Source organism: Oncorhynchus gorbuscha, linkage group LG21 (assembly GCF_021184085.1).
Source record: "Oncorhynchus gorbuscha isolate QuinsamMale2020 ecotype Even-year linkage group LG21, OgorEven_v1.0, whole genome shotgun sequence".
NCBI lineage: Eukaryota > Metazoa > Chordata > Actinopteri > Salmoniformes > Salmonidae > Oncorhynchus > Oncorhynchus gorbuscha.
The window spans coordinates 12,329,681-12,356,584 of record NC_060193.1 but is presented as its reverse complement, the minus strand read 5'-3'; the positions used below and the strand labels follow the sequence as shown (position 1 = coordinate 12,356,584).

Sequence of the window (26,904 nt, the reverse complement as noted above, 5' to 3'; positions counted from 1 at the left end):
CCCTTTCCAATCTGATAAATGAGCCAAGTGTCAATCGATCAATCAATCCTCCCTATCCATCTTCATTCTGCACCTGAACACCTTTACAGACATACAATATACCCATAAATGACTGCAAAGTACTCTGTAATAGCCTATGAAGTGTCTACAATCTAGATGATACAGTAGTAGCCCATCTTTTCATATCCTGGTCCCGAGGGGCCCCTGGTTATTCTGATTTTCTATACAATTCAAAACAGAACTTATTTATCAAACTTAAAGTGGACTTATGAAACTACATTCAATTGATGAAGTATGTTTAAATTAAGTTGATAGATAATTGTAAATTAACTGACTGAATGAAAAAGTTTCAGAACTAAGACCAGCATACTAAGGGGTCCTTGAGAACCTGGATTTGGGATTCTGTGACTGATTATCCTATAAACTGGGATTCTGTGACTGATTATCCTATAAACTGGGATTCTGTGACTGATTATCCTATAAACTGGGATTCTGTGACTGATTATCCTATAAACTGTGGGATTCTGTTACTGATTATCCTATAAACTGTGGGATTCTGTTACTGATTATCCTATAAACTGTGGGATTCTGTTACTGATTATCCTATAAACCGTGGGATTCTGTGACTGATTATCATATAAACTGGGATTCTGTGACTGATCATCCTATAAACTGGGATTCTGTGACTGATCATCCTATAAACTGTGGGATTCTGTGACTGATTATCCTATAAACGGTGGATTATGTGACTGATTATCCTATAAACTGGGATTCTATGACTGGTTATCCTATAAACTGGGATTCTGTGACTGATCATCCTATAAACTGGGATTCTGTGACTGATTATCCTATAAACTGTGGGATTCTGTGACTGATTATCCTATAAACTGGGATTCTATGACTGGTTATCCTATAAACTGGGATTCTGTGACTGATCATCCTATAAACTGGGATTCTGTGACTGGTCATCCTATAAACTGGGATTCTGTGACTGATCATCCTATAAACTGTGATTCTGTGACTGATCATCCTATAAACTGGGATTCTGTGACTGATTATCCTATAAACGGTGGATTCTGTGACTGATTACCCTATAAACTGTGCTCGGTCATTGGACTGCAGTGTTCTATAGTGAACACCTATTGGCTGTTGAGTTGAACGAAACAGTACGAATATTTACAGCAGTTGGTTCATATCACCTATCACCTATGACTTTTTAATAATAAAAAATAAAACAATGTTTTAGGAATAAAATACAAATAATGGCAACATTTAAGTACGTATATATCTCTGGCGATTATTACAACAAAAATAAAATGTTTTTTTTTCTCCATTAATTTCCCTCCCACCCCTTCCCCCCCACCCCTTCCCTTCCCTCCCACCCCTTATCTCCCACCCCACCCCTTCCCTCCCACCCCTTCCACCCCTTCCCTCCAACCCCTTCCCTCCCACCCCTTCCCTCCCACCCCTTCCCTCCCACCCCCTTTCCCCTGATCCCTACATTGGTGATTCTGATGATTGAGGCTTAAGTTGGATGCTGGTAGGTTTAAGAGGTTGGTCAATGTTAAACTTCGCACAATTGAGGTAGAAGTCACTCCCTAACCACAGATCTAGGATCAGATTACCCTACACCAGGGTTTCCCAAACTCAGTCCCGGGGCCCCTCTGGGAGCACGCTTTGGGTTTTCCCCCAGCACTACACAGCTGATTCAAATAATCAACTAATCATCAAGCTTTGATCATTTGAATCAGCTGTGTTGTGTTAGGGCAAAAAAAAAAAAACATGTACCGCTTTGGGTCCAGAGGACCATGTTTGAGAACCGCTGCCCTACACCAAAATAATCTTACCCTGTATCAGTGGAGGGGGAAACTTCCACCTACAACCTCCTTTAAATACTCTATTAATAGACCTGCAGAAGACTACAGCTTTTCAAACACTAGGGGGCACCCTTTGTGAGCTGTCAAAAAAATATCCTTGGCTGATCTACCTGGTCCTCCTAGTCGATCTGGTCGACCTGATCTACCTGGTTGACCTGGTCGATCAAAATGAATAAGATTATATTGACGGGGGGACCTGATCCTAGATCAGCACTCCTACTCCTCTCGAAAACCACAGCTTTATAATTGGCCCAGTACAGTACAGTAGGCTATCGTCATAGACATGAGCCCTGATCTTATTGACAGTTGGGTTCGATCAAACTGCCACCTGACCTACCAAGAAAATGACTTTGGGCAAATCATGAACGTGAAAAAATAGCTATTTATCGTGTTCATGGCATCCGCTGAATGTAGGGTGTGTGTGTAGGTTGTGCTGCCTGAAGTCTCTATGTAGTCCTTAACAGAATACACTGTCTGTACATACAATCACCTGCATCCTCACGCTGACTGCATCACACTCACACCCTCAGTGGAACTGAACTACACTGAAACGCTCACTGTAGCTGACTGTATCACACTCACACCCTCAGTGGAACTGAACTACACTGAAACGCTCACTGTAGCTGACTGTATCACACTCACACCCTCAGTGGAACTGAACTACACTGAAACGCTCACTGTAGCTGACTGCATCACACTCACACCCTCAGTGGAACTGAACTACACTGAAACGCTCACTGTAGCTGACTGCATCACACTCACACCCTCAGTGGAACTGAACTGAACTCACACTGAAACGCACACCCCTCAGTGGAACTGAACTACACTGCTGTAGCTGACTGCATCACACTCACACCCTCAGTGGAACTGAACTACACTGAAACGCTCACGGTAGCTGACTGCATCACACTCACACCCTCAGTGGAACTGAACTACACTGAAACGCTCACTGTAGCTGACTGTATCACACTCACACCCTCAGTGGAACTGAACTACACTGAAACGCTCACTGTAGCTGACTGCATCACACTCACACCCTCAGTGGAACTGAACTACACTGAAACGCTCACTGTAGCTGACTGCATCACACTCACACCCTCAGTGGAACTGAACTACACTGAAACGCTCACTGTAGCTGACTGCATCACACTCACACCCTCAGTGGAACTGAACTACACTGAAACGCTCACTGTAGCTGACTGCATCACACTCACACCCTCAGTGGAACTGAACTACACTGAAACGCTCACTGTAGCTGACTGCATCACACTCACACCCTCAGTGGAACTGAACTACACTGATCAACGGAACTCACTGTAGCTGACTGCATCACACTCACACCCTCAGTGGAACTGAACTACACTGAAACGCTCACTGTAGCTGACTGCATCACACTCACACCCTCAGTGGAACTGAACTACACTGAAACGCTCACTGTAGCTGACTGCATCACACTCACACCCTCAGTGGAACTGAACTACACTGAAACGCTCACTGTAGCTGACTGCATCACACTCACACCCTCAGTGGAACTGAACTACACTGAAACACTGTAGCTGACTGCATCACACCTCAGTGGAACTGAACTACACTGAAACGCTCACTGTAGCTGACTGCATCACCCTCAGTGGAACTGAACTACACTGAAACACTCACTGTAGCTGACTGCATCACACTCACACCCTCAGTGGAACTGAACTACACTGAAACGCTCACTGTAGCTGACTGCATCACACTCACACCCTCAGTGGAACTGAACTACACTGAAACGCTCACTGTAGCTGACTGCATCACACTCACACCCTCAGTGGAACTGAACTACACTGAAACGCTCACTGTAGCTGAATGTAAGTACACTTTACACCCCGCGACAATAACTAAGAGCACTGCACACACAGGACACTTACACACTCACTCCCTCAGTGTGAGGATATGTAATCGTTTCACACTTGCCATAAAGGGGTAAAGTATTGAGTTACATAGTGGGTATAATGGGTGTCAAGGATAAGGTAAAAGTGTAATAACAACAATATAATTACAGTGTAATAACTGGTTATAACTATGTCATAACAATGTAATTAACTAAACTATTAAACTCATGTTCCCTCTAAGTAGTTGTGCAGCATTGCAGTCCTGTACATTACAGTTACATATAGGATTGCCTAAATTCCCCAAACTTTCCTCAAAATTCCCAGGTTTTCCCAGAAATCTTGGTTGGATCTTGGATGGAAGATTCCCAGAATCAGGGGAGAATAAGTTGGAAATCCAGATTCTTCTGACCAGAATTTTGGGAAAATCTGGGAATTTGGGGAATTTTGCAACCTTAGGTACATGGTATTCAATCATGTAAATAATGACAAATGTATATCTGTCTGTCTACCCACTTCTTATAAAGCTGGGACCTATAGAGCATATAGAACTTAGAACATCAACCCTGAATCAAAGAATGGATCCAAAACATATAGAAGGATTTCCTAAAACAGAGACTGTGGACTCGACACTCCTATAAATCCCTCCATCTCTGTCTCTCATTCTCTCTGTTTCATCCCTCATTCTCTCTGTTTCTCAAACAAACTCGTGACAAAACAAACTCGACTAGAAATGGAAAATCTCATCAAAGATGTACAAGAAAGAAGAGAGAAGAAGGAGAAGTAGAGGGGGGGGGGTGAAAAATAGAATACATATGAGTGTTCCTGCTCCCCCTTTCTGAAGTTGAGCCTACTGGCCTGGAGACAACATGAGACCAGGGACTCGCCAAGCACCTCTCCCCAGGTTCAGGTGCATGATCCTGGGAGAGGGAGAGCTAGCACAAGTGGTCATCCTCATCCTTATCGTCCTTCGTTCCTTTCAGCCGCAGACGGGCAAAGTCCTCGAAAACGAAGTCATCATCCTGAGAGAAATTACTGACAGAGAGATGGAGGAGCGATGAAGGGAGGGAGAAGGAGGAAGAGAGATTAAAATTGTGTTCAACAAACAAGGTTACATTTAAATTTGAGATACACAAACACTTTCTCTCTCTTACTTTGTCTCAAACTCTATCAGGTTACTGCCAACTGGGGCATCTGTTTCTGGGACGACTGTGGGTGGAAAGTAATGGCATTTCGAAACAGGTAAATATTCCCGCAAAACACTTTTCGAAAACATATGTTTCTCCATTAAACACACATTGGTCTGTACCTGATTGAGGTCTAGAGATGGGTAGGTCAGAGGGTTTGGGGTGCATTAGAACAAAAGGCAGCTCCACCGAGACATCCCTGTACAGAGCACACACAGTTATGTTGGACCTGTGCCAGAACACACATTAGGCAGAGATGAACTGATAACCAGAGAACATTCCAGCGTAATCCAGGTGGAAACATTCACTTACAACCACTACATAAATCTATGTTAGACAGTGTAGGAGCAAAGATGTAGCCTACCCTCCATGGGACAACACTAGTTTGAGCGTGTGTGTGTGTGTGTGTGTGTGTGTGTGTGTGTGTGTGTGTGTGTGTGTGTGTGTGTGTGTGTGTGTGTGTGTGTGTGTGTGTGTGTGTGTGTGTGTGTGTGTGTAGTTTGACCTGACTCTGTAGGACACCCCCAGAACCTCCTTAGACACCATCAAACAGAACCTAGTTTGACCTTGACTCTGTAGGACACCAGGATCCCCAGAACCTCCTTATTGGACACATCTTTCACTCTGGAACACATCAAACAGAACCTCTTATTGGACACATCTTTCACTCTGGAACACATCAAACAGAACCTCCTTATTGGACACATCTTTCACTCTGGAACACATCAAACAGAACCTCTTATTGGACACATCTTTCACTCTGGAACACATCAAACAGAACCTCTCATTGGACACATCTTTCACTCTGGAACACATCAAACAGAACCTCTTATTGGACACATCTTTCACTCTGGAACACATCAAACAGAACCTCCTTATTGGACACATCAAACAGAACCTCTTATTGGACACATCTTTCACTCTGGAACACATCAAACAGAACCTCCTTATTGGACACATCTTTCACTCTGGAACACATCAAACAGAACCTCTTATTGGACACATCTTTCACTCTGGAACACATCAAACAGAACCTCCTTATTGGACACATCTTTCACTCTGGAACACATCAAACAGAACCTCTTATTGGACACATCTTTCACTCTGGAACACATCAAACAGAACCTCCTTATTGGACACATCTTTTGGACACTCTGGAACACATCAAACAGAACCTCTTATTGGAGACATCAAACAGAACCTCTTTTGGATACATCTCTTATTGGAACACAAACAGAACCTCAAACAGAACCTCCTTATTGGACACATCTTTCACTCTGGAACACATCAAACAGAACCTCCTTATTGGAGACATCAAACAGAACCTCCTTATTGGACACATCTTTCACTCTGGAACACATCAAACAGAACCTCCTTATTGGACACATCAAACAGAACCTCCTTATTGGACACATCTTTCACTCTGGAACACATCAAACAGAACCTCCTTATTGGAGACATCAAACAGAACCTCCTTATTGGACACATCAAACAGAACCTCCTTATTGGACACATATTTCACTCTGGAACACATCAAACAGAACCTCCTTATTGGACACATCAAACAGAACCTCCTTATTGGACACATCAAACATAACCTCCTTATTGGACACATATTTCACTCTGGAACACATCAAACAGAACCTCCTTGTTGGACACATCAAATAGAACCTCCTTATTGGAGACATCTTTTACTCTGGAACACATCAAACAGAACCTCCTTATTGGACACATCTTTCACTCTGGAACACATCAAACAGAACCTCCTTGTTGGAGACATCAAACAGAACCTCTTTATTGGACACATCTTTCTGGAACACATCAAACAGAACCTCTTATTGGACACATCTTTCACTCTGGAACACATCAAACAGAACCTTCATTGGACACATCTTTCACTCTGGAACACATCAAACAGAACCTCCTTGTTGGAGACATCAAACAGAACCTCCTTATTGGACACATCTTTCACTCTGGAACACATCAAACAGAACCTCCTTGTTGGAGACATCAAACAGAACCTCCTTATTGGACACATCAAACAGAACCTCCTTATTGGACACATCAAACAGAACCAGACACAAACTAACATAACATTTAGAGACCAGGGGACAACTGCAGGCATGTACAGTGGGGCAAAAAAGTATTTAGTCAGCCACCAATTGTGCAAGTTCTCCCACTTAAAAAGATGAGAGAGGCCTGTAATTTTCATCATAGGTACACTTAAACTATGACATACAAAATGAAAAGAAAGAAATTCAAAAAAATCACATTGTAGGATTTTTAATTAATTTATTTGCAAATTATGGTGGAAAATAAGTATTTGGTCACCTCCAAACAAGCAAGATTTCTGGCTCTCACAGACCTGTAACTTCTTCTTTAAGAGGCTCCTCTGTCCTCCACTCGTTACCTGTATTAATGGCACCTGTTTGAACTTGTTATCAGTATAAAAGACACCTGTCCACAACCTCAAACAGTCACACTACAAACTCCACTATGGCCAAGACCAAAGAGCTGTCAAAGGACACCAGAAACAAAATTGTAGACCTGCACCAGGCTGGGAAGACGGAATCTGCAATAGGTAAGCAGCTTGGTTTGAAGAAATCAACTGTGGGAGAAATTATTAGGAAATGGAAGACATACAAGACCACTGATAATCTCCCTCGATCTGGGGCTCCACGCAAGATCTCACCCCGTGGGGTCAAAATGATCACAAGAACGGTGAGCAAAAATCCCAGAACCACACGGGGGGACCTAGTGAATGACCTGCAGAGAGCTGGGACCAAAGTAACAAAGCCTACCATCAGTAACACACTACGCCGCCAGGGATTCAAATCCTGCAGTGGCAGACGTGTCCCCCTGCTTAAGCCAGTACAAGTCCAGGCCCGTCTGAAGTTTGCTAGAGAGCATTTGGATGATCCAGAAGAAGATTGGGAGAATGTCATATGGTCAGATGAAACCAAAATATAACTTTTTGGTAAAAACTCAACTCGTCGTGTTTGGAGGACAAAGAATGCTGAGTTGCATCCAAAGAACACCATACCTACTGTGAAGCATGGGGGTGTAAACATCATGCTTTGGGGCTGTTTTTCTGCAAAGAGACCAGGACGACTGATCCGTGTAAAGGGGCCATGTTTCGTGAGATTTTGAGTGAAAACCTCCTTCCATCAGCAAGGGCATTGAAGATGAAACGTGGCTGGGTCTTTCAGCATGACAATGATCCCAAACACACTGCCCGGGCAATGAAGGAGTGGCCTCATAAGAAGCATTTCAAGGTCCTGGGGTGGCCTAGCCAGTCTCCAGATCTCAACCCCATAGAAAATCTTTGGAGGGAGTTGAAAGTCTGTGTTGCCCAGCAACAGCCCCAAAACATCACTGCTCTAGAGGAGATCTGCATGGAGGAATGGGACAAAATACCAGCAACAGTGTGTGAAAACCTTGTGAAGACTTACAGAAAACGTTTGACCTCTGTCATTGCCAACAAAGGGTATATAACAAAGTATTGAGAAACTTTTGTTATTGACCAAATACTTATTTTCCACCATAATTTGCAAATAAATTCATTAAAAACCCTACAATGTGATTTTCTGGATTTGTTTTTCTCATTTTGTCTGTCATAGTTGAAGTGTACCTATGATGAAAATTACAGGCCTCTCTCATCTTTTTAAGTGGGAGAACTTGCACAATTGGTGGCTGACTAAATACTTTTTTGCCCCACTGTATATGATGTTTTGACTAAATGGTATCGAGCTACGGAAGGAAGTGAATTGTTCTTAGCAGGTTAGGAGAATTAGGTTAAGAAGGTCAGAAAAATGGTTAGATAAAATTCTCTGTTAACCTGTCTTCGGTCCATAGCTTTTCTCCATCTCGTCACAACCTTGATATGAGGCAATTGTTTGTTTGTTTATCTGAATTCTAATTTGGTTTCTCAAGAAGTCGCAAATCACCTGTGTGTGTGTCTATACATGTGTGTGTGTCTATACATGTGTGTGTGTGTGTGTGTGTGTGTGTGTGTGTGTGTGTGTGTGTGTGTGTGTGTGTGTGTGTGTGTGATTCTATACATGTGTGTGTGTGTGTGATTCTATACATGTGTGTGTGTGTGTGTGATTCTATACATGTATGTGTGTGTGTGATTCTATACATGTGTGTGTGTGTGATTCTATACATGTGTGTGTGTGTGTGATTCTATACATGTGTGTGTGTGTGTGTGTGATTCTATACATGTGTGTGTGTGTGTGTGTGATTCTATACATGTGTGTGTGTGTGTGTGTGATTCTATACATGTGTGTGTGTGTGTGTGTGATTCTATACATGTGTGTGTGTGTGTGTGTGATTCTATACATGTGTGTGTTTGTGTTTCTATATGTGTGTTTCTATACATGTGTTTCCCTTTATCAATCTGTGTGTGTGTGTGTGTGTGTGTGTGTGTGTGTGTGTGTGTGTGTGTGTGTGTGTGTGTGTGTGTGTGTGTGTGTGTGTGTGATTCTATACATGTATTTATAATATAATAATAATAATATATGCCATTTAGCTATCCACATGTCATGTGTGTGTTGTGATTCTATACATGGCGTTACAAGCGCCATGCTCTACCAACTGAGCTACAGAAGGACCATTTCTATACGTGTGTGTGTGTGTGTGTGTGTGTGTGATTCTATACATGTATTTCTATACGTGTGTGTGTGTGTGTGTGTGTGTGTGATTCTATACATGTATTTCTATACGTGTGTGTGTGTGTGTGTGTGTGTGTGATTATATACATGTGTGTGTGTGTGTTTCTACTCGTGTGTATGTGTTTGTGTTTCTATACGTGTGTGTTTGTGTTTCTATACGTGTGTGTTTGTGTTTCTATATGTGTGTGTGTGTGTGTGTGTGTGTGTGTGTGTGTGTGTGTGTGTGTGTGTGTGTGTGTGTGTGTGTGTGTGTGTGTGTGTGTGTGTGTGTGTGTGTGTATGAATCTCAGATTTGAGTGTAACCTTGCTTGTTGTTGTTTGTGCATACAGTCCATTAGGGAATTATTCAGACCCCTTGACTTTTTCCACATTTTGTTACATTTTGTTTTACAGCCTTATTCTGAAATGGATTCAATAAATTCAAAAATCCTCAGCAATCTACACACAATACTGGTTTTTAGACATTTTTGCAGATGTATTAAAAATTAAAAACAGAAATACATATTTATATAAGTAGTCAGACCCTTTGCTATGAGACTCGAAAGTGAGCTCAGGTGCATCCTATTTCCGTTGATCTTCCTTGAGATGTTTCTACAACTTGATTGGAGTTCACCGGTGGTAAATTCAATTGTTTGGACATGATGACATGGAAGGGTACGAAAACATTTCTGCAGCATTAAAGGGCCCCAAGAACACAATGGTCTCCATCATTCTTAAATGAAGAAGTTTGGAACCACTAAGGCTCTTCCAGAGCTGGCCGCCTGGCCAAACTAAGCAATCTGGGAAGAAGGGCCTTGGTCAGGGAGATGACCTTCCAGAAGGACATCCATCTCTGCAGTACTCCACCAATCAGTTTTTTTTTTGGTAGTGGCCAGACGGAAGCCATTCCTCAGTAAAAGGCACATGACAGCCTGCTTGGAGTTTGCCAAGACGCACCTAAAGACTCTCAGACCATGAGAAACAAGATTCTCTGGTCTGATGAAACCAAGATTGAAGTCTTTAGCCTGAATATCAAGCGTCACATCTGGAGGAAACCTGGCACCATCCCTACGGTGAAGCATGGTGGTGGCAGCATCATGATGTGGGGATGTTTTTCAGCAGCAGGTACAGGGAGACTAGACAGGATCAAGGGAAATATGAACGGAGCAAAGTACAGAGAGAATGTTGATGAAAACCTGCTCCAAAGCGCTCAGGACCTCAGACTGGGGCGAAGGTTCACCTTCCAACAGGACAACAACCCTAAGCACACAGCCAAGACAATGCAGGAGTGGCTTCGGGACAAGTCTCTGAATGTCCTTGAGTGACAGAGCCCAGACTTCAGCACGATCGAACATCTCTGGAGAGACCTAAAAATAGCTGAGCAGCGATGCTCCCCATCCAACCTGACAGAGCTTGAGAGGAACTGCATAGAATGGGAGAAACTCCCCAAATATAGGTGTAATGACTGCCAAAGGTACTTCAACAAAGTACTGAGTAAAGGGTCTGAACACTTATGTAAATGTGATATTTCCATTTTTTTATTAGTAATAAATTTGCAAACATTTCAAAATCTATTTTTGCTTCGTCATTATGGGTTATTGTGTGTAGATTGATGAGGGAAAAAAAACAATTTAATCAATTTTAGAGTGAGACTGTAACATAACAACATGAGAAAAGTCAAGGGGTCTGAATACTTTCTGAATGTGTGCTCTCTCCTCTCTTCCTCTCTTCTCTCTTCCTCTCTCCTCTCTTCCTCTCTCCTCGCTTCCTCTCTCCTCTCTTCCTCTCTCCTCTCTTCCTCTCTCCTCGCTTCCTCTCTCCTCTCTTCCTCTCTCCTCGCTTCCTCTCTCCTCTCTTCCCCTCTTCCTCTCTCCTCTCTTCCCCTCTTCTCTCTTCCTCTCTCCTCGCTTCCTCTCTCCTCGCTTCCTCTCTCCTCGCTTCCTCTCTCCTCTCTTCCCCTCTCCTCTCTTCTCTCTTCCTCTCTTCCCCTCTTCTCTCTTCCTCTCTCCTCTCTTCCCCTCTTCTCGCTTCCTCTCTCCTCGCTTCCTCTCTCCTCCCTCGCTTCCTCTTCCCTCTCCTCGCTTCCTCTTCCCTCGCTTCCTCTCTCCTCGCTTCCTCTCTCCTCGCTTCCTCTCTCCTCGCTTCCTCTCTCCTCGCTTCCTCTCTCCTCGCTTCCTCTTCCCTCTCTTCCTCTCTCCTCGCTTCCTCTCTCCTCGCTTCCTCTCTCCTCTCTTCCTCTTCCCCCTCTTCCTCTCTCCTCGCTTCCTCTCTCCTCTCTTCATCTCTCTTCAATTCAAGTTCACATGTTTACACTGCCAAAGCAAGTGAACAAAAAAATGTACAGTAAACATTACACACATGTTCCAAAGGAATAGACATTTCAAATGTAATTGTCTATATACAGTTTCGTAATGATGTTCTTCACTGGTTGCCCTTTTCTTGTGGCAACAGGTCACAAATCTTGCTGCTGTGATTGCACACTGTGGTATTTCTTTGTGGGTCTGTGTAATCTGAGAGAAATACTGTATGTCTCTAATATGGTCATACATTGGGCAGGAGGTTAGGAAGTGCAGCTCAGTTTCCACCTCATTTTGTGGGCAGTGAGCACATAGCCTGTCTTCTCTTGAGAGCCATGTCTGCCTACGGCGGCCTTTCTCAATAGCAAGGTTCTGCTCACTGAGTCTGTACATAGTCAAAGCTTTCCTTAAGTTTGGGTCAGTCACAGTGGTCAGGATTTCTGCCACTGTGTACTCTCTGTTTAGGCCCAAATAGCATTCTAGTTTGCTCTGTTCTTTTTGTTAATTCTTTCCAATGTGTCAAGTAATTATCTTTTTGTTTTCTCATGATTTGGTTAGGTGTAATTGTGCTGCTGTCCTGGGGCTCTGTGGGGTGTGTTTGTGTTTGTGAACAGAGTCTCAGGACCAGCTTGCTTAGGGGACTCTTCTCCAGGTTCATCTCTCTGTAGGTGATGGCTTTGTTATGGAAGGTTTGGGAATCGCTTCCTTTTAGGTGGTTGTAGAATTTAACGGCTCTTTTCTGGATTTTGATAATTAGTGGGTATCGGCCTGATTCTGCTCTGATGCATTATTTGGTGTTTTAAGTTGTACATGGACAATATTTTTGCAGAATACTGCGTGCAGAGTCTCAATTTGGTGTTTGTCCCATTTTGTGAATTCTTGGTTGTTGAGTGGACCCCAGACCTCACAACCATAAAGGTCAATGGGTTCTATAACTGATTCAAGTATTTTTAGCCAAATCCTAATTGGGATGAAGAGTTCTATGCTCCTTTTGATGGCATAGAAGGCCCATCTTGCCTTGTCTCTCAGCTCGTTCACAGCTTTGTGGAAGTTACCTGTGGCGCTGATGTTTAGGCCGAGGTATGTATCGTTTTTTGTGTGCTCCAGGGCAACGGTGTCTAGACGGAATTTGTTATTTGTGGTCCTGGCAACTGGACCATTTTTGGAACCCCATTATTTTGGTCTTACTGAGATTTACTGTCAGGGTCCAAGTCTGACAGAATCTGTGCAGAAGATCTAGGTGCTGCTGTAGGCCCTCCTTGGTTGGGGACAGAAGCACCAGATCATCAGCAAACAGTAGACATTTTACTTCAGATTCTCGTAGGGTGAGGCCGGGTGCCTCTCTCTCTCTCTCTCTCTCTCTCTCTCTCTCTCTCTCTCTCTCTCTCTCTCTCTCTCTCTCTCTCTCTCTCTCTCTCTCTCTCTCTCTCTCTCTCTCTCTCTCTCTCTCTCTCTCTCTCTCTCTCTCTCTCTCTCTCTCTCTCTCTCTCTCTCTCTCTCTCTCTCTCTCTCTCTCTCTCTCTCTCTCTCTCTCTCTGTGTTTCTCTAGTCTCTCTCGCTCTCTCTCTGGAATGTCTCTCTCTCTCCCTCTCTCTATGTAATGTCTTACATAGTGCTGGAGGCCAGATTGGTGTCTTCGTGCTTCAGCTTGCCATCCAGAGCCAGGCCTCTCTTTTCTCGGTTGTTGGTAAGCGTGGGAGTCAGGGTGTACACCTTACAGAACGTACTGCTGGGGGACACCTGGTCACTGTGGAGGATGGTGAGAGAGAGAAAATGATTGATTATTTATTTCATATGTGATGGGTTCCTAGTCCCTCTTGTATAGGAATCCACAACGCTGGGGAAGCAGTAAGGAAAGAAGAGAGGAAAAGAAAGGATCTGTGAGATGCTGGAACAGGGAGGGAGAGGGGCATTGAAGGGGACTAGACTGGGAGAGAATCCTCTTCATTTGAGAGAAAGGATATTGGGTTTTGGGGCCAGTGGCTTCTTGTGGAGGACTGGATAACAGGGGACAAGGAGGATAGTTATCAGAGTGGGAGGTCGGGCATCTCGATTTAGGCCACGAGGGAAAGTTTTGGTGGACCAAAAATCAAGCCAGGTACTGGGGTTGTGGGGAGGTCTGGGTCTGGGAGCTCTGGGGGTTACGTCTTGGGCGGCCATTTTGGGTCAAGGCCTAGCCAGTCGCTCCTCCTCTACTCACCGGTCGGAGGCACGGCCCACAGACTTTTTGTAGGTGTCACATCTGTGCAGAACTACTTCAGTCACCTGTAAAACTACAGTACAGGGGGGGAAACACTGACTAAGATGTCATAACAAGGAGACAAGGGGCTGTGATGTTACTAGACGGGATAAGATGAGGTTACCTATGGCCGTTGAGAAGGGGTAGATGGGGGTTGGGGAGGAGAGGGGTATTCTGGCATGGGTGTGCCAGCAGAAAGGGGGTTGGGTGATGTCATAGAGGGCCATACAATATGAGGTAGAAGATATGCAGAAATAATACAACAAAACTATTAAAAACACTACTGCCCTGTACCATCACTCATTCATATATCCTTATGTACATATTCTTTATCCCCTTACACTGTGTATAAGACAGTAGTTTTGGAATTGTTAGTTAGATTACTTGTTGGTTATTACTGCATTGTCGGAACTAGAAGCACAAGCATTTCGCTACACTCGCATTAACATCTGCTAACCATGTGTATGTGACAAATACAATTTGATTTGATTTGATTTTGAAAGTGAGTGTCTGTTTGGCCACACAATCTGCCTGCATTATTCTCTCTCTCTCTCACAGACGAGACAAAGAAGAAGAGAAGGAGGATGAGAAGGAGACAGGGATGGAGAGAGAGGTTTGGAGAGAAGGGTACAGGGATGGAGAGAAGGGGACAGGGATGGAGAGAGAGGTTTGGAGAGAAGGGGACAGGGATGGAGGGAGAGGTTTGGAGAGAAGGGGACAGGGATGGAGAGAGAGGTTTGAGAGAAGGGTACAGGGATGGAGAGAGAGGTTTGGAGAGAAGGGTACAGGGATGGAGAGAGAGGTTTGAGAGAAGGGTACAGGGATGGAGAGAGAGGTTTGAGAGAAAGGTACAGGGATGGAGAGAGAGGTTTGGAGAGAAGGGGACAGGGATGGAGAGAGAGGTTTGGAGAGAAGGGGACAGGGATGGAGAGAGAGGTTTGGAGAGAAGGGTACAGGGATGGAAAGAGAGGTTTGAGAGAAGGGTACAGGGATGGAGAGAGAGGTTTGAGAGAAGGGGACAGGGATGGAGAGAGAGGTTTGGAGAGAAGGGTACAGGGATGGAGAGAGAGGTATGGAGAGAAGGGTACAGGGATGGAGAGAGAGGTTTGGAGAGAAGGGTACAGGGATGGAGAGAGAGTTTGGAGAGAAGGGTTGGAGAGAGAGGGGACAGGGATGGAGAGAGAGGTTTGGAGAGGTTTGGAGAGAAGTTTGGAGACAGGGATGGAGATGGAGAGGTTTGGAGAGAAGGGTACAGGGATGGAGAGAGGGGATGGAGAGAAGGGTGGAGAGAAGGGGACAGGGATGGAGAGAGGTTTGGAGAGAGGTTTGGAAGGGGTACAGGGATGGAGAGAGGTTTGGAGAGAAGGGGGATGGAGGGATGGAGGGATGGAGAGAGGTTTGGAGAGAAGGGGACAGGGATGGAGAGAGAGGTTTGGAGAGAAGGGGACAGGGATGGAGAAAGAGGTTTGAGAGAAGGGGACAGGGATGGAGAGAAGGGGACAGGGATGGAGAGAAGGGGACAGGGATGGAGAGAAGGGGACAGGGATGGAGAAAGAAGGGGACAGGGATGGAGAGAAGGGGACAGGGATGGAGAAAGAGGTTTGAGAGAAGGGGACAGGGATGGAGAGAAGGGGACAGGGATGGAGAGAAGGGGACAGGGATGGAGAGAAGGGGACAGGGATGGAGAAAGAGGTTTGGAGAGGGGACAGGGATGGAGAGGGGGACAGGGATGGAGAGAAGGGGAGGTTTGGAGAGAAGGGGACAGGGATGGAGAGAGAGGTTTGGAGAGGGATGGAGGGGGGACAGGGATGGAGAGAGAGGTTTGGAGAGGGGGACAGGGAGGAGAAGGGAGAGAAGGGTACAGGGATGGAGAGAAGGGGACAGGGATGGAGAGAAGGGGACAGGGATGGAGAAAGAGGTTTGAGAGAAGGGTACAGGGATGGAGAGAAGGGTACAGGGATGGAGAGAAGGGTACAGGGATGGAGAGAAGGGGACAGGGATGGAGAGAAGGGGACAGGGATGGAGAGAAGGGTACAGGGATGGAGAGAAGGGGACAGGGATGGAGAGAAGGGGACAGGGATGGAGAGAAGGGGACAGGGATGGAGAGAGAGGTTTGGAGAGAAGGGGACAGGGATGGAGAGAAGGGGACAGGGATGGAGAGAAGGGTACAGGGATGGAGAGAGGTTTGGAGAGAAGGGTACAGGGATGGAGAGAAGGGGACAGGGATGGATAGAAGGGGACAGGGATGGAGAGAAGGGTACAGGGTTGGAGAGAAGGGGACAGGGATGGAGAGAAGGGGACAGGGATGGAGAGAGAGGTTTGGAGAGAAGGGGACAGGGATGGAGAGAAGGGGACAGGGATGGAGAGAAGGGGACAGGGATGGAGAGAAGGGTACAGGGATGGAGAGAGAGGTTTGGAGAGAAGGGTACAGGGATGGAGAGAGAGGTTTGGAGAGAAGGGTACAGGGATGGAGAGAAGGGTACAGGGATGGAGAGAAGGGTACAGGGATGGAGAGAAGGGTACAGGGATGGAGAGAAGGGTACAGGGATGGAGAGAAGGGTACAGGGATGGAGAGAGAGGTTTGGAGAGAAGGGTACAGGGATGGAGAGAAGGGTACAGGGATGGAGAGAAGGGTACAGAGATGGAGAGAAGGGTACAGAGATGGAGAGAAGGGTACAGGGATGGAGAGAGAGGAGACACAGGGATGGAGAGAGGTTTGGAGAGAAGGGGACAGGGATGGAGAGAAGGGGATGGAGAGAGAGGGATGGAGAGAAGGGTACAGGGATGGAGAGAAGGTACAGGGATGGAAAGAGAGGTTTGGAGAGAAGGGGACAGGGATGGAGAGAGAAGGGTACAGGGATGGAGAGAGAGGTTTGGAGAGAAGGGTACAGGGATGGAAAGAGAGGTTTGGAGAGAAGGGGACAGGGATGGAGATAGAGGTTTGGAGAGAAGGGTACAGGGATGGAGAGAAGGGTACAGGGATGGAGAGAAGGGAGAGAAGGGGACAGGGATGGAGAGAGAGGTTTGGAGAGAAGGGGACAGGGATGGAGAGAGAGGTTTGGAGAGAAGGGGACAGGGATGGAGAGAGAGGTTTGGAGAGAAGGGTACAGGGATGGAGAGAGAGGTTTGGAGAGAAGGGTACAGGGATGGAAAGAGAGGTTTGGAGAGAAGGGGACAGGGATGGAGAGAGAGGTTTGGAGAGAAGGGGACAGGGATGAAGAGAAGGGGACTCACTCTGCCTCTTCCTGTGCAACAGGACACTTGTACTGAGCCGTACTGAACAGACAAATGTCAGCATACTGGCGAACTGCAGCAGGGGAGAGAGAGAGGGTTAACACTGTAGAAAAACACACACTGTAGGAGACACGCTGTATGAGACACGCTGTATGAGACACGCTGTAGGAGACACGCTGTAGGAGACACGCTGTAGGAGACACGCTGTAGGAGACACGCTGTAGGAGACAGAGGGTTAACACAGCAGGAAAACACACACGCTGTAGGAGACACGCTGTAGGAGACACGCTGTAGGAGAGAGAGGGTTAACACAGCAGGAAAACACACACGCTGTAGGAGACACGCTGTAGGAGACACACGCTGTAGGAGACACACGCTGTAGGAGAGAGAGGGTTAACACAGCAGGAAAACACACACGCTGTAGGAGAGAGAGGGTTAACACAGCAGGAAAACATACACGCTGTAGGAGACACGCTGTAGGAGACACACTGTAGGAGAGAGAGGGTTAACACAGCAGGAAAACACACACGCTGTAGGAGACACGCTGTAGGAGACACACTGTAGGAGAGAGAGGGTTAACACAGCAGGAAAACACACACGCTGTAGGAGACACGCTGTAGGAGACACACAGTAGGAGACACACAGTAGGAGACACACAGTAGGAGAGAGAGAGGGTTAACACAGTAGGAAAACACACACACTGTAGGAGACACACGCTGTAGGAGACACACGCTGTAGGACACACACGCTGTAGGAGACACACGCTGTAGGAGACACACGCTGTAGGAGACACGCTGTAGGAGACACACGCTGTAGGAGACACACGCTGTAGGAGACACACGCTGTAGGAGACAGAGGGTTAACACAGCAGGAAAACACACACGCTGTAGGAGACAGAGGGTTAACACAGCAGGAAAACACACACGCTGTAGGAGACACGCTGTAGGAGACACGCTGTAGGAGACACGCTGTAGGAGACACGCTGTAGGAGACACGCTGTAGGAGACACGCTGTAGGAGACACGCTGTAGGAGAGAGAGGGTTAACACAGCAGGAAAACACACACGCTGTAGGAGACACGCTGTAGGAGACACGCTGTAGGAGACACGCTGTAGGAGACACGCTGTAGGAGAGAGAGGGTTAACACAGCAGGAAAACACACACGCTGTAGGAGACACGCTGTAGGAGACACACGCTGTAGGAGACACACGCTGTAGGAGAGAGAGGGTTAACACAGCAGGAAAACACACACGCTGTAGGAGAGAGAGGGTTAACACAGCAGGAAAACATACACGCTGTAGGAGACACGCTGTAGGAGACACACTGTAGGAGAGAGAGGGTTAACACAGCAGGAAAACACACACGCTGTAGGAGACACGCTGTAGGAGACACACTGTAGGAGAGAGAGGGTTAACACAGCAGGAAAACACACACGCTGTAGGAGACACGCTGTAGGAGACACACTGTAGGAGAGAGAGGGTTAACACAGCAGGAAAACACACACGCTGTAGGAGACACGCTGTAGGAGACACACAGTAGGAGACACACAGTAGGAGAGAGAGAGGGTTAACACAGTAGGAAAACACACACACTGTAGGAGACACACGCTGTAGGAGACACACGCTGTAGGACACACACGCTGTAGGACACACACGCTGTAGGACACACGCTGTAGGAGACACACGCTGTAGGAGACACACGCTGTAGGAGACACGCTGTAGGAGACACACGCTGTAGGAGACACGCTGTAGGAGACAGAGGGTTAACACAGCAGGAAAACACACACGCTGTAGGAGACACGCTGTAGGAGAGAGAGGGTTAACACAGCAGGAAAACACACACGCTGTAGGAGACACGCTGTAGGAGACAGAGGGTTAACACAGCAGGAAAACACACACGCTGTAGGAGACACGCTGTAGGAGACACACAGTAGGAGACACGCTGTAGGAGACACACAGTAGGAGACACGCTATATGAGACACGCTGTAGGAGACACACGCTGTAGGAGACACGCTGTAGGAGACACGCTGTAGGAGACACGCTGTAGGAGACACGCTGTAGGAGACACGCTGTAGGAGACACACAGTAGGAGACACGCTATATGAGACACGCTGTAGGAGACACACGCTGTAGGAGACACGCTGTAGGAGAGAGAGGGTTAACACAGCAGGAAAACACACACGCTGTAGGAGACACGCTGTAGGAGACACATGCTGTAGGAGACAGAGGGTTAACACAGCAGGAAAACACACACGCTGTAGGAGACACGCTGTAGGAGAGAGAGGGTTAACACAGCAGGAAAACACACACGCTGTAGGAGACACGCTGTAGGAGACACACAGTAGGAGACACGCTGTAGGAGACACACAGTAGGAGACACGCTATATGAGACACGCTGTAGGAGACACACGCTGTAGGAGACACACGCTGTAGGAGACACGCTGTAGGAGAGAGAGGGTTAACACAGCAGGAAAACACACACGCTGTAGGAGACACGCTGTAGGAGACACACAGTAGGAGACACGCTATAGGAGACACGCTGTAGGAGAGAGAGGGACAGGAAGCATACCCATACAAACCTGTCTATAAAGTACTACTGCAATACCAACCATCTGTCTCTCGTCTGGTCTGAGCAGAATCACGTTTTTGGAAACAAAGGATGTTCTGAGAGCAGGCCTGGTTGTGGCTATATGTTGGAGTCGCGTCTGGGACAGAGCTGTGGGGATTTTACTTTTTTCTCAGCCGGTAATTGTCATGCAAATCATTGCCGGTCTCACAGGGCATCATAGCCTACAAGCCATTGGTGCGGATCTTTGGAACATCTACATTTAAGAAGAAAATGTTGCTTATTTCAGAAGGTCAGAATAGCATACTCTGAGTTGTCCTTATCTGGCTAATCTGGCTATGACATATGGCTGTGGGCTACACTAGTTCATTTAGCAGACAAGATTTGCTTAGAATTCCCAAGGCATTATTTTATAGTATGAAGAATACAATTGAACATATCTGAATAAAATAGAAAGGGTCATTTTCCTAAACGATTCAGAGGGAGTTCGCACATGCAGCTATTCTGTGTTGAGCACTTAACAAATTGATCATTTGAAACAGGTCCTCCTGTAGGCTGACTTCAGAGTTAGACCTGCCACGGTTTTTTTTTTGTGCAGGCTGCACACACTTCATCAGTCTCTCATTCACAATTTGACAAGCACTTGATAATATTCTCACCCATCAGACTATTCTCAATTTAATCTGGTCTTTACATACGGCCTACTAATAAATGTGTGGAATTATTTTTTATTTAAAATAGCCCACAAAAAACTAAACATTCATAGCATTCAAAACATTCATTCATAGCTATGCTAACCTCTATGGGGTTCTTTTTGAAGAATCTTTTGTTAATAATGAAAACCAAAATGCATTTTTGAATAAAGTCCTGAAGTGGTATTGATATATTGACGACATGTTTTGCATATGGGAAGGAACGGAAGAAGAGCTGTCAGACTTTATGGCATCACTCAATGACATTGACCTCAATCTCAAATTCACTGTTGAACGTGACACTAAACGTGGTCATTACGTCGATATGTGGATTTAGAAATCAATGGAACCCTGTTTACAACTCTGTTTAGAAAAGAAACAGGCAGAAATACTCTAATACAGAGAGACAGATTCCACCCTGGGCCATTAAAAAGAGGACTTCCTAGAAGCCCTAGAAGCCCGACTGCGCCGTATATTCCACGCCACAGAGAACTGTCTAGAAGCCCGTTTCTCAGACTGCGCCGTATATTCCACGCCACAGAGGACTATCTAGAAGCCCGTTTCTCAGACTGCGCCGTATATGACACGCCACAGAGGACTGTCTAGAAGCCCGTTTCTCAGACTGCGCCGTATATTCCACGCCACAGAGGACTGTCTAGAAGCCCGTTTCTCAGACTGCGCCGTATATGACACGCCACAGAGGACTGTCTAGAAGCCCGTTTCTCAGACTGCGCCGTATATGACACGCCACAGAGGACTGTCTAGAAGCCCGTTTCTCAGACTGCGCCGTATATGACACGCCACAGAGGACTGTCTAGAAGCCTGTTTCTCAGACTGCGCCGTATATTCCACGCCACAGAGGACTATCTAGAAGCCCGTTTCTCAGACTGCGCCGTATATGACACGCCACAGAGGACTATCTAGAAGCCCGTTTCTCAGACTGCGCCGTATATGACACGCCACAGAGGACTGTCTAGAAGCCCGTTTCTCAGACTGTGCCGTATATTCCACGCCACAGAGAACTATCTAGAAGCCCGTTTCTCAGACTGCGCCGTATATGACACGCCACAGAGGACTGTCTAGAAAAAGCAGTGGAGATGTGTATAAGGTTTCTAAGAGGCTATTCACCACAATGTGTGGATGAAGCTCTTCATTTGCCATTGGAAAACACACGAGATGAACTGCAACAAAAAGGACCTGCTAAAGCTAAAGAACTCTGTAATGTTCACCACCACACATACGTTGAACTCGCGCAAAGTGGGAGATGCTGTCAAGAAACACTGGCATGTTCAAAAATCCACCACTTATTGTATATAGGAGAGGTCGCAATTTACGCGATAAATTGGCTCATGCCAACTGCCGGCCACAAAAGAAAACGAGGCAGGCTCTTTTACGCCCTCTTCTGAATGGTCGCTATAAATGCAGAGGTGGCGCACAGTTGTTGGGGAATAATCAGAATTGGTTGGTAACATAGGTAAGATGTTTTATATTCATCATATGTTTGTAAGTTACTTCTCATCAGAATGTTATTTTTGTATAATACTGTGGCGGAGTTGCAGTATCTGTTCTATGTCAAGACTAAGTTGCTTGGGCCGGAGAGAGGGGAGATCCCTTGGCTCCACAATGTCTGTGTGCCAGTCAGTGTGTCTCTGTGATCTTGTCAAGGTAGGATGGATTTGATATATGCCTGTTGATATGGAGGATTTGTTTATGGTTCTGAGTTTGAGAAGTGAGCATAGTTTAGGAGACAAAGCTGAACGGTAAATTATGCCTATGCTGTCTCACTATGTGTCTTTGCTATAAAGGATCTCAGTAACAATGTGTGAGGGGCTCTCAGAGAATTCATTGATAGACACTGAATTGATCTGAGAGTCACAGGGTTGTGATAGAGCTCATATAATTAAAGATGGACTTTGATAACTAACTCTGACTTGTGTGTGGTTTGCTCTCATGGTTTGGTAAATAGAGGAAATTTCCACGACACAGTGCAACAACATGATGAAGTGTGAATATTTCTGTCACCCACACACAGGAAAACAGTTCCAAATCAATGACATTATTATGTGCTCCACCACCCATTTTCCCCATTGTGTTTGTGGGATCTTGTCTACAGTGAGTTGCCGGTGTGCACACCAGTAGCTTCACGTTTCGTTTTGTGCTTCATTGTTTTTGTTTGAGTTTTGATTTATTAAAAATATGTGCAGCTCTACGCACGCTGAGCCTTGGTCTACTCATTACGACGTGACACTATGTATGTTATGTTGTGAATTTGAACATGAATTAGGTGCCTATTTAAGATGACCATGTATCCAATGATTAATGAAAACTTGCTATGTCCTCATTGTGGTTTTACAGACGTGTTGAATACGTCTTATTTACACACTTTATACGAATAATTATGATATGCATATTGTTATATTTGGTAACACTTATTTGTTTTTCCTTTGCCTCCAACCCCCTTCGATGCGTGGAACGGATGTGGGTGTGGCTAGGTCGAGATAAGGGTGCTAATTTTAAAAAAAATCACAAATGCTGACGAAGGCCGTGAGGCCGATACGAAAGGTTATTAAAGATCAGTGATCCTACCAAGAGCAGTGTGCGGTTTCCTTTTCCCTTCATCTTGTTCAACTGTTGCCAGGCACCTGCAAAATGTTTGCTCAGATGTGCGAGTGCCTTTTGAATTTTTTATTTTGAAAAAGTCCACCAAAAAATGAATGCGCAAAGCATTGTGTTTAATATTAGGAAAGTTGATGGGCCTAGTGTGGGCCTAGTGAGGGCCTAGTGAGGGCCTAGTGTCTGTGGGTTATGGGTTTTTGCTTTTCCTTTCAATTAAGACCAAGACGACCAGGTGTGGAGAGTTCCTTACTAATTAGCAACATTAATTAATCAATCAAGTACAAGGGAGGAGCAGACACTTTCCCTCCGGCTAATGAGTTTGACACGTGTGGATTAGATGGACAATAGAGTGCTATTTACTGGGCCATTAGTAACTAGCGGTTATTACCAGGCCATTAGTAACTAGCGGCTATTACCAGGCCATTAGTAACTAGCTGTTATTACCAGGCCATTAGTAACTAGCTGTTATTACCAGGCCATTAGTAACTAGCTGTTATTACCAGGCCATCAGTAATTAGCTGTTATTACCAGGACATTAGTAATTAGCTGTTATTACCAGGACATTAGTAATTAGCTGTTATTACCAGGACATTAGTAATTAGCTGTTATTACCAGGCCATTAGTAACTAGCTGTTATTACCAAGACATTAGTAATTAGCTGGTGTGGCAGTAATACGGTCAACGTAACAGCCCTAGTCTGGGACAATTTTAACATTTCAGCTAACCCTAACCCTTCTCCTATCCTGCTACATTAACTCTCCTAACCTGCTACGTTAATTCTCCTAACCTGCTACGTTAATTCTCCTATCCTGCTACGTTAATTCTCCTATCCTGCTACGTTAATTCTCCTATCCTGCTACGTTAATTCTCCTATCCTGCTACGTTGATTCTCCTATCCTGCTACGTTGATTCTCCTATCCTGCTACGTTGATTCTCCTATCCTGCTACGTTGATTCTCCTATCCTGCTACGTTGATTCTCCTATCCTGCTACGTTGATTCTCCTATCCTGCTACGTTGATTCTCCTATCCTGCTACGTTGATTCTCCTATCCTGCTACGTTGATTCTCCTATCCTGCTACGCTAATTCTCCTATCCTGCTACGTTGATTCTCCTATCCTGCTACGCTGATTCTCCTATCCTGCTACGCTAATTCTCCTATCCTGCTACGTTAATTCTCCTATCCTGCTACGTTAATTCTCCTATCCTGCTACGTTAATTCTCCTATCCTGCTACGTTAATTCTCCTATCCTGCTACGTTAATTCTCCTATCCTGCTACGCTAATTCTCCTATCCTGCTACGTTAATTCTCCTATCCTGCTACGTTGATTCTCCTGCATAAAGTCCTTTCTGCTGTTCTCCAAAACCGTCAGGCCTGCCCACAGAACAGCGTGAGTTTCCAATAACGCCATACCCCCTGGTCTGAGGATAACATACCCCTTGGTCTGAGGATAACATACCCCTTGGTCTGAGGATAACATACCCCCTGGTCTGAGGATAACATACCCCCTGGTCTGAGGATAACATACCCCCTGGTCTGAGGATAACATACCCCTAGTCTGAGATAACATACCCCTGGTCTGAGGATAACATACCCCCTGGTCTGAGGATAACATACCCCTGGTCTGAGGATAACATACCCCCTGAGGATAACATACCCCTGAGGATAACATACCCCCTAGTCTGAGGATAACATACCCCCTGGTCTGAGGATAACATACCCCTGGTCTGAGGATAACATACCCCTAGTCTGAGGATAACATACCCCCTAGTCTGAGGATAACATACCCCCTGGTCTGAGGATAACATACCCCCTAGTCTGAGGATAACATACCCCCTAGTCTGAGGATAACATACCCCTAGTCTGAGGATAACATACCCCTGGTCTGAGGATAACATACCCCTGGTCTGAGGATAACATACCCCTGGTCTGAGGATAACATACCCCCTGGTCTGATGATAACATACCCCTGGTCTGAGGATAACATACCCCCTGGTCTGAGGATAACATACCCCCTGGTCTGAGGATAACATGCCCCCTGGTCTGAGGATAACATACCCCTGGTCTGAGGATAACATACCCCCTGGTCTGAGGATAACATACCCCTTGGTCTGAGGATAACATACCCCTGGTCTGAGGATAACATACCCCTAGTCTGAGGATAACATACCCCTAGTCTGAGGATAACATACCCCTTGGTCTGAGGATAACATACCCCCTGGTCTGAGGATAACATACCCCCTGGTCTGAGGATAACATACCCCCTAGTCTGAGGATAACATACCCCTAGTCTGAGGATAACATACCCCTGGTCTGATGATAACATACCCCCTGGTCTGAGGATAACATACCCCCTGGTCTGAGGATAACATACCCCCTGAGGTCTGGTCTGAGGATAACATACCCCCTGGTCTGAGGATAACATACCCCCTGGTCTGAGGATAACATACCCCCTAGTCTGAGGATAACATACCCCCTAGTCTGAGGATAACATACCCCTTGGTCTGAGGATAACATACCCCCTAGTCTGAGGATAACATACCCCTTGGTCTGAGGATAACATACCCCTTGGTCTGAGGATAACATACCCCTTGGTCTGAGGATAACATACCCCTTGGTCTGAGGATAACATACCCCTTGGTCTGAGGATAACATACCCCCTGGTCTGAGGATAACATACCCCCTGGTCTGAGGACATGCGTGTGTCTTACCTGAGATTTTCAACCTCTTGACTGTTTTGGTGGAGTTGTTGGTCGCATGGACATTCACACTGATAGGTTCTCCATGGTAGTAGAGCTGAGAGAGAGGGAGAGACAGAGAGGGAGAGAAAGAGAGGAGGGAGAGAGGAGGGAGAAAGAGAGGAGGGAGAAAGAGAGGAGGGAGAAAGAGAGGAGGGAGAAAGAGAGGGGAGAGAAAGAGAGGGGGAGGAAGAGAAAGGGGGGAGAAAGAGAGGGGCAGAAAGAGAGGGGCAGAAAGAGAGGGGAGAGAGAGGGAGTGCAAGAAAGGGGGAGAAAGAGAGGGGCAGAAAGAGAGGGGAGAGAGAGGGAGAGAAAGAAAGGGGGAGAAAGAGACGGGCAGAAAGAGAGGATGAAAGAGAGAGAACAAGAATGAGAGATAAAGGGAGGGGTTGGGGGTCAATATACAGTGAGCTCCAAAAATATTGTGACAGTGACAACGTTTGTTGTTTTGTCTCTGTACTGCAGAACTTTGGATTTGAAATTATATAATGACTATTTGGTTAAAGCGCTGACTGTCAGCTTTGGTGGCAGGTAGTCTAGTGGTTAGAGTGTAGGGGCGGCAGGTACTCTAGTGGTTAGAGTGTAGGGGAGACAGGTAGCCTAGTGGTTAGAGTGTAGGGGCGGCAGGTATTCTAGTGGTTAGAGTGTAGGGGCGGCAGGTACTCTAGTGGTTAGAGTGTAGGGGCGGCAGGTACTCTAGTGGTTAGAGTGTAGGGGAGACAGGTAGCCTAGTGTTTAGAGTGTAGGGGAGACAGGTAGCCTAGTGTTTAGAGTGTAGGGGAGACAGGTAGCCTAGTGGTTAGAGTGTAGGGGAGACAGGTAGCCTAGTGGTTAGAGTGTAGGGGAGACAGGTAGCCTAGTGGTTAGAGTGTAGGGGAGACAGGTAGCCTAGTGGTTAGAGTGTAGGGGAGACAGGTAGCCTAGTGGTTAGAGTGTAGGG

The 26,904-nt window shown here is 46.0% G+C and overlaps 1 protein-coding gene across 1 annotated transcript in view; it reads right to left on the bottom strand.

The window, feature by feature from the left end:
- Positions 1 to 3,504: 3,504 nt before the first annotated feature.
- The window catches only part of LOC124008283 (arrestin red cell-like), a 94,779-nt gene continuing 71,379 nt past the window's right edge, over positions 3,505 to 26,904 (bottom strand). The window contains exons 9-16 of the mRNA XM_046319439.1: positions 25,938 to 26,022; positions 17,355 to 17,427; positions 13,491 to 13,628; positions 5,489 to 5,556; positions 5,297 to 5,312; positions 5,055 to 5,131; positions 4,900 to 4,954; positions 3,505 to 4,780 (exon numbers count right to left, since the gene is read on the bottom strand). Coding sequence (XP_046175395.1) covers positions 4,681 to 4,780; positions 4,900 to 4,954; positions 5,055 to 5,131; positions 5,297 to 5,312; positions 5,489 to 5,556; positions 13,491 to 13,628; positions 17,355 to 17,427; positions 25,938 to 26,022 — 612 coding nt within the window. The 3' untranslated portion in view covers positions 3,505 to 4,680. The remainder of the gene's footprint in view (positions 4,781 to 4,899; positions 4,955 to 5,054; positions 5,132 to 5,296; positions 5,313 to 5,488; positions 5,557 to 13,490; positions 13,629 to 17,354; positions 17,428 to 25,937; positions 26,023 to 26,904) is intronic.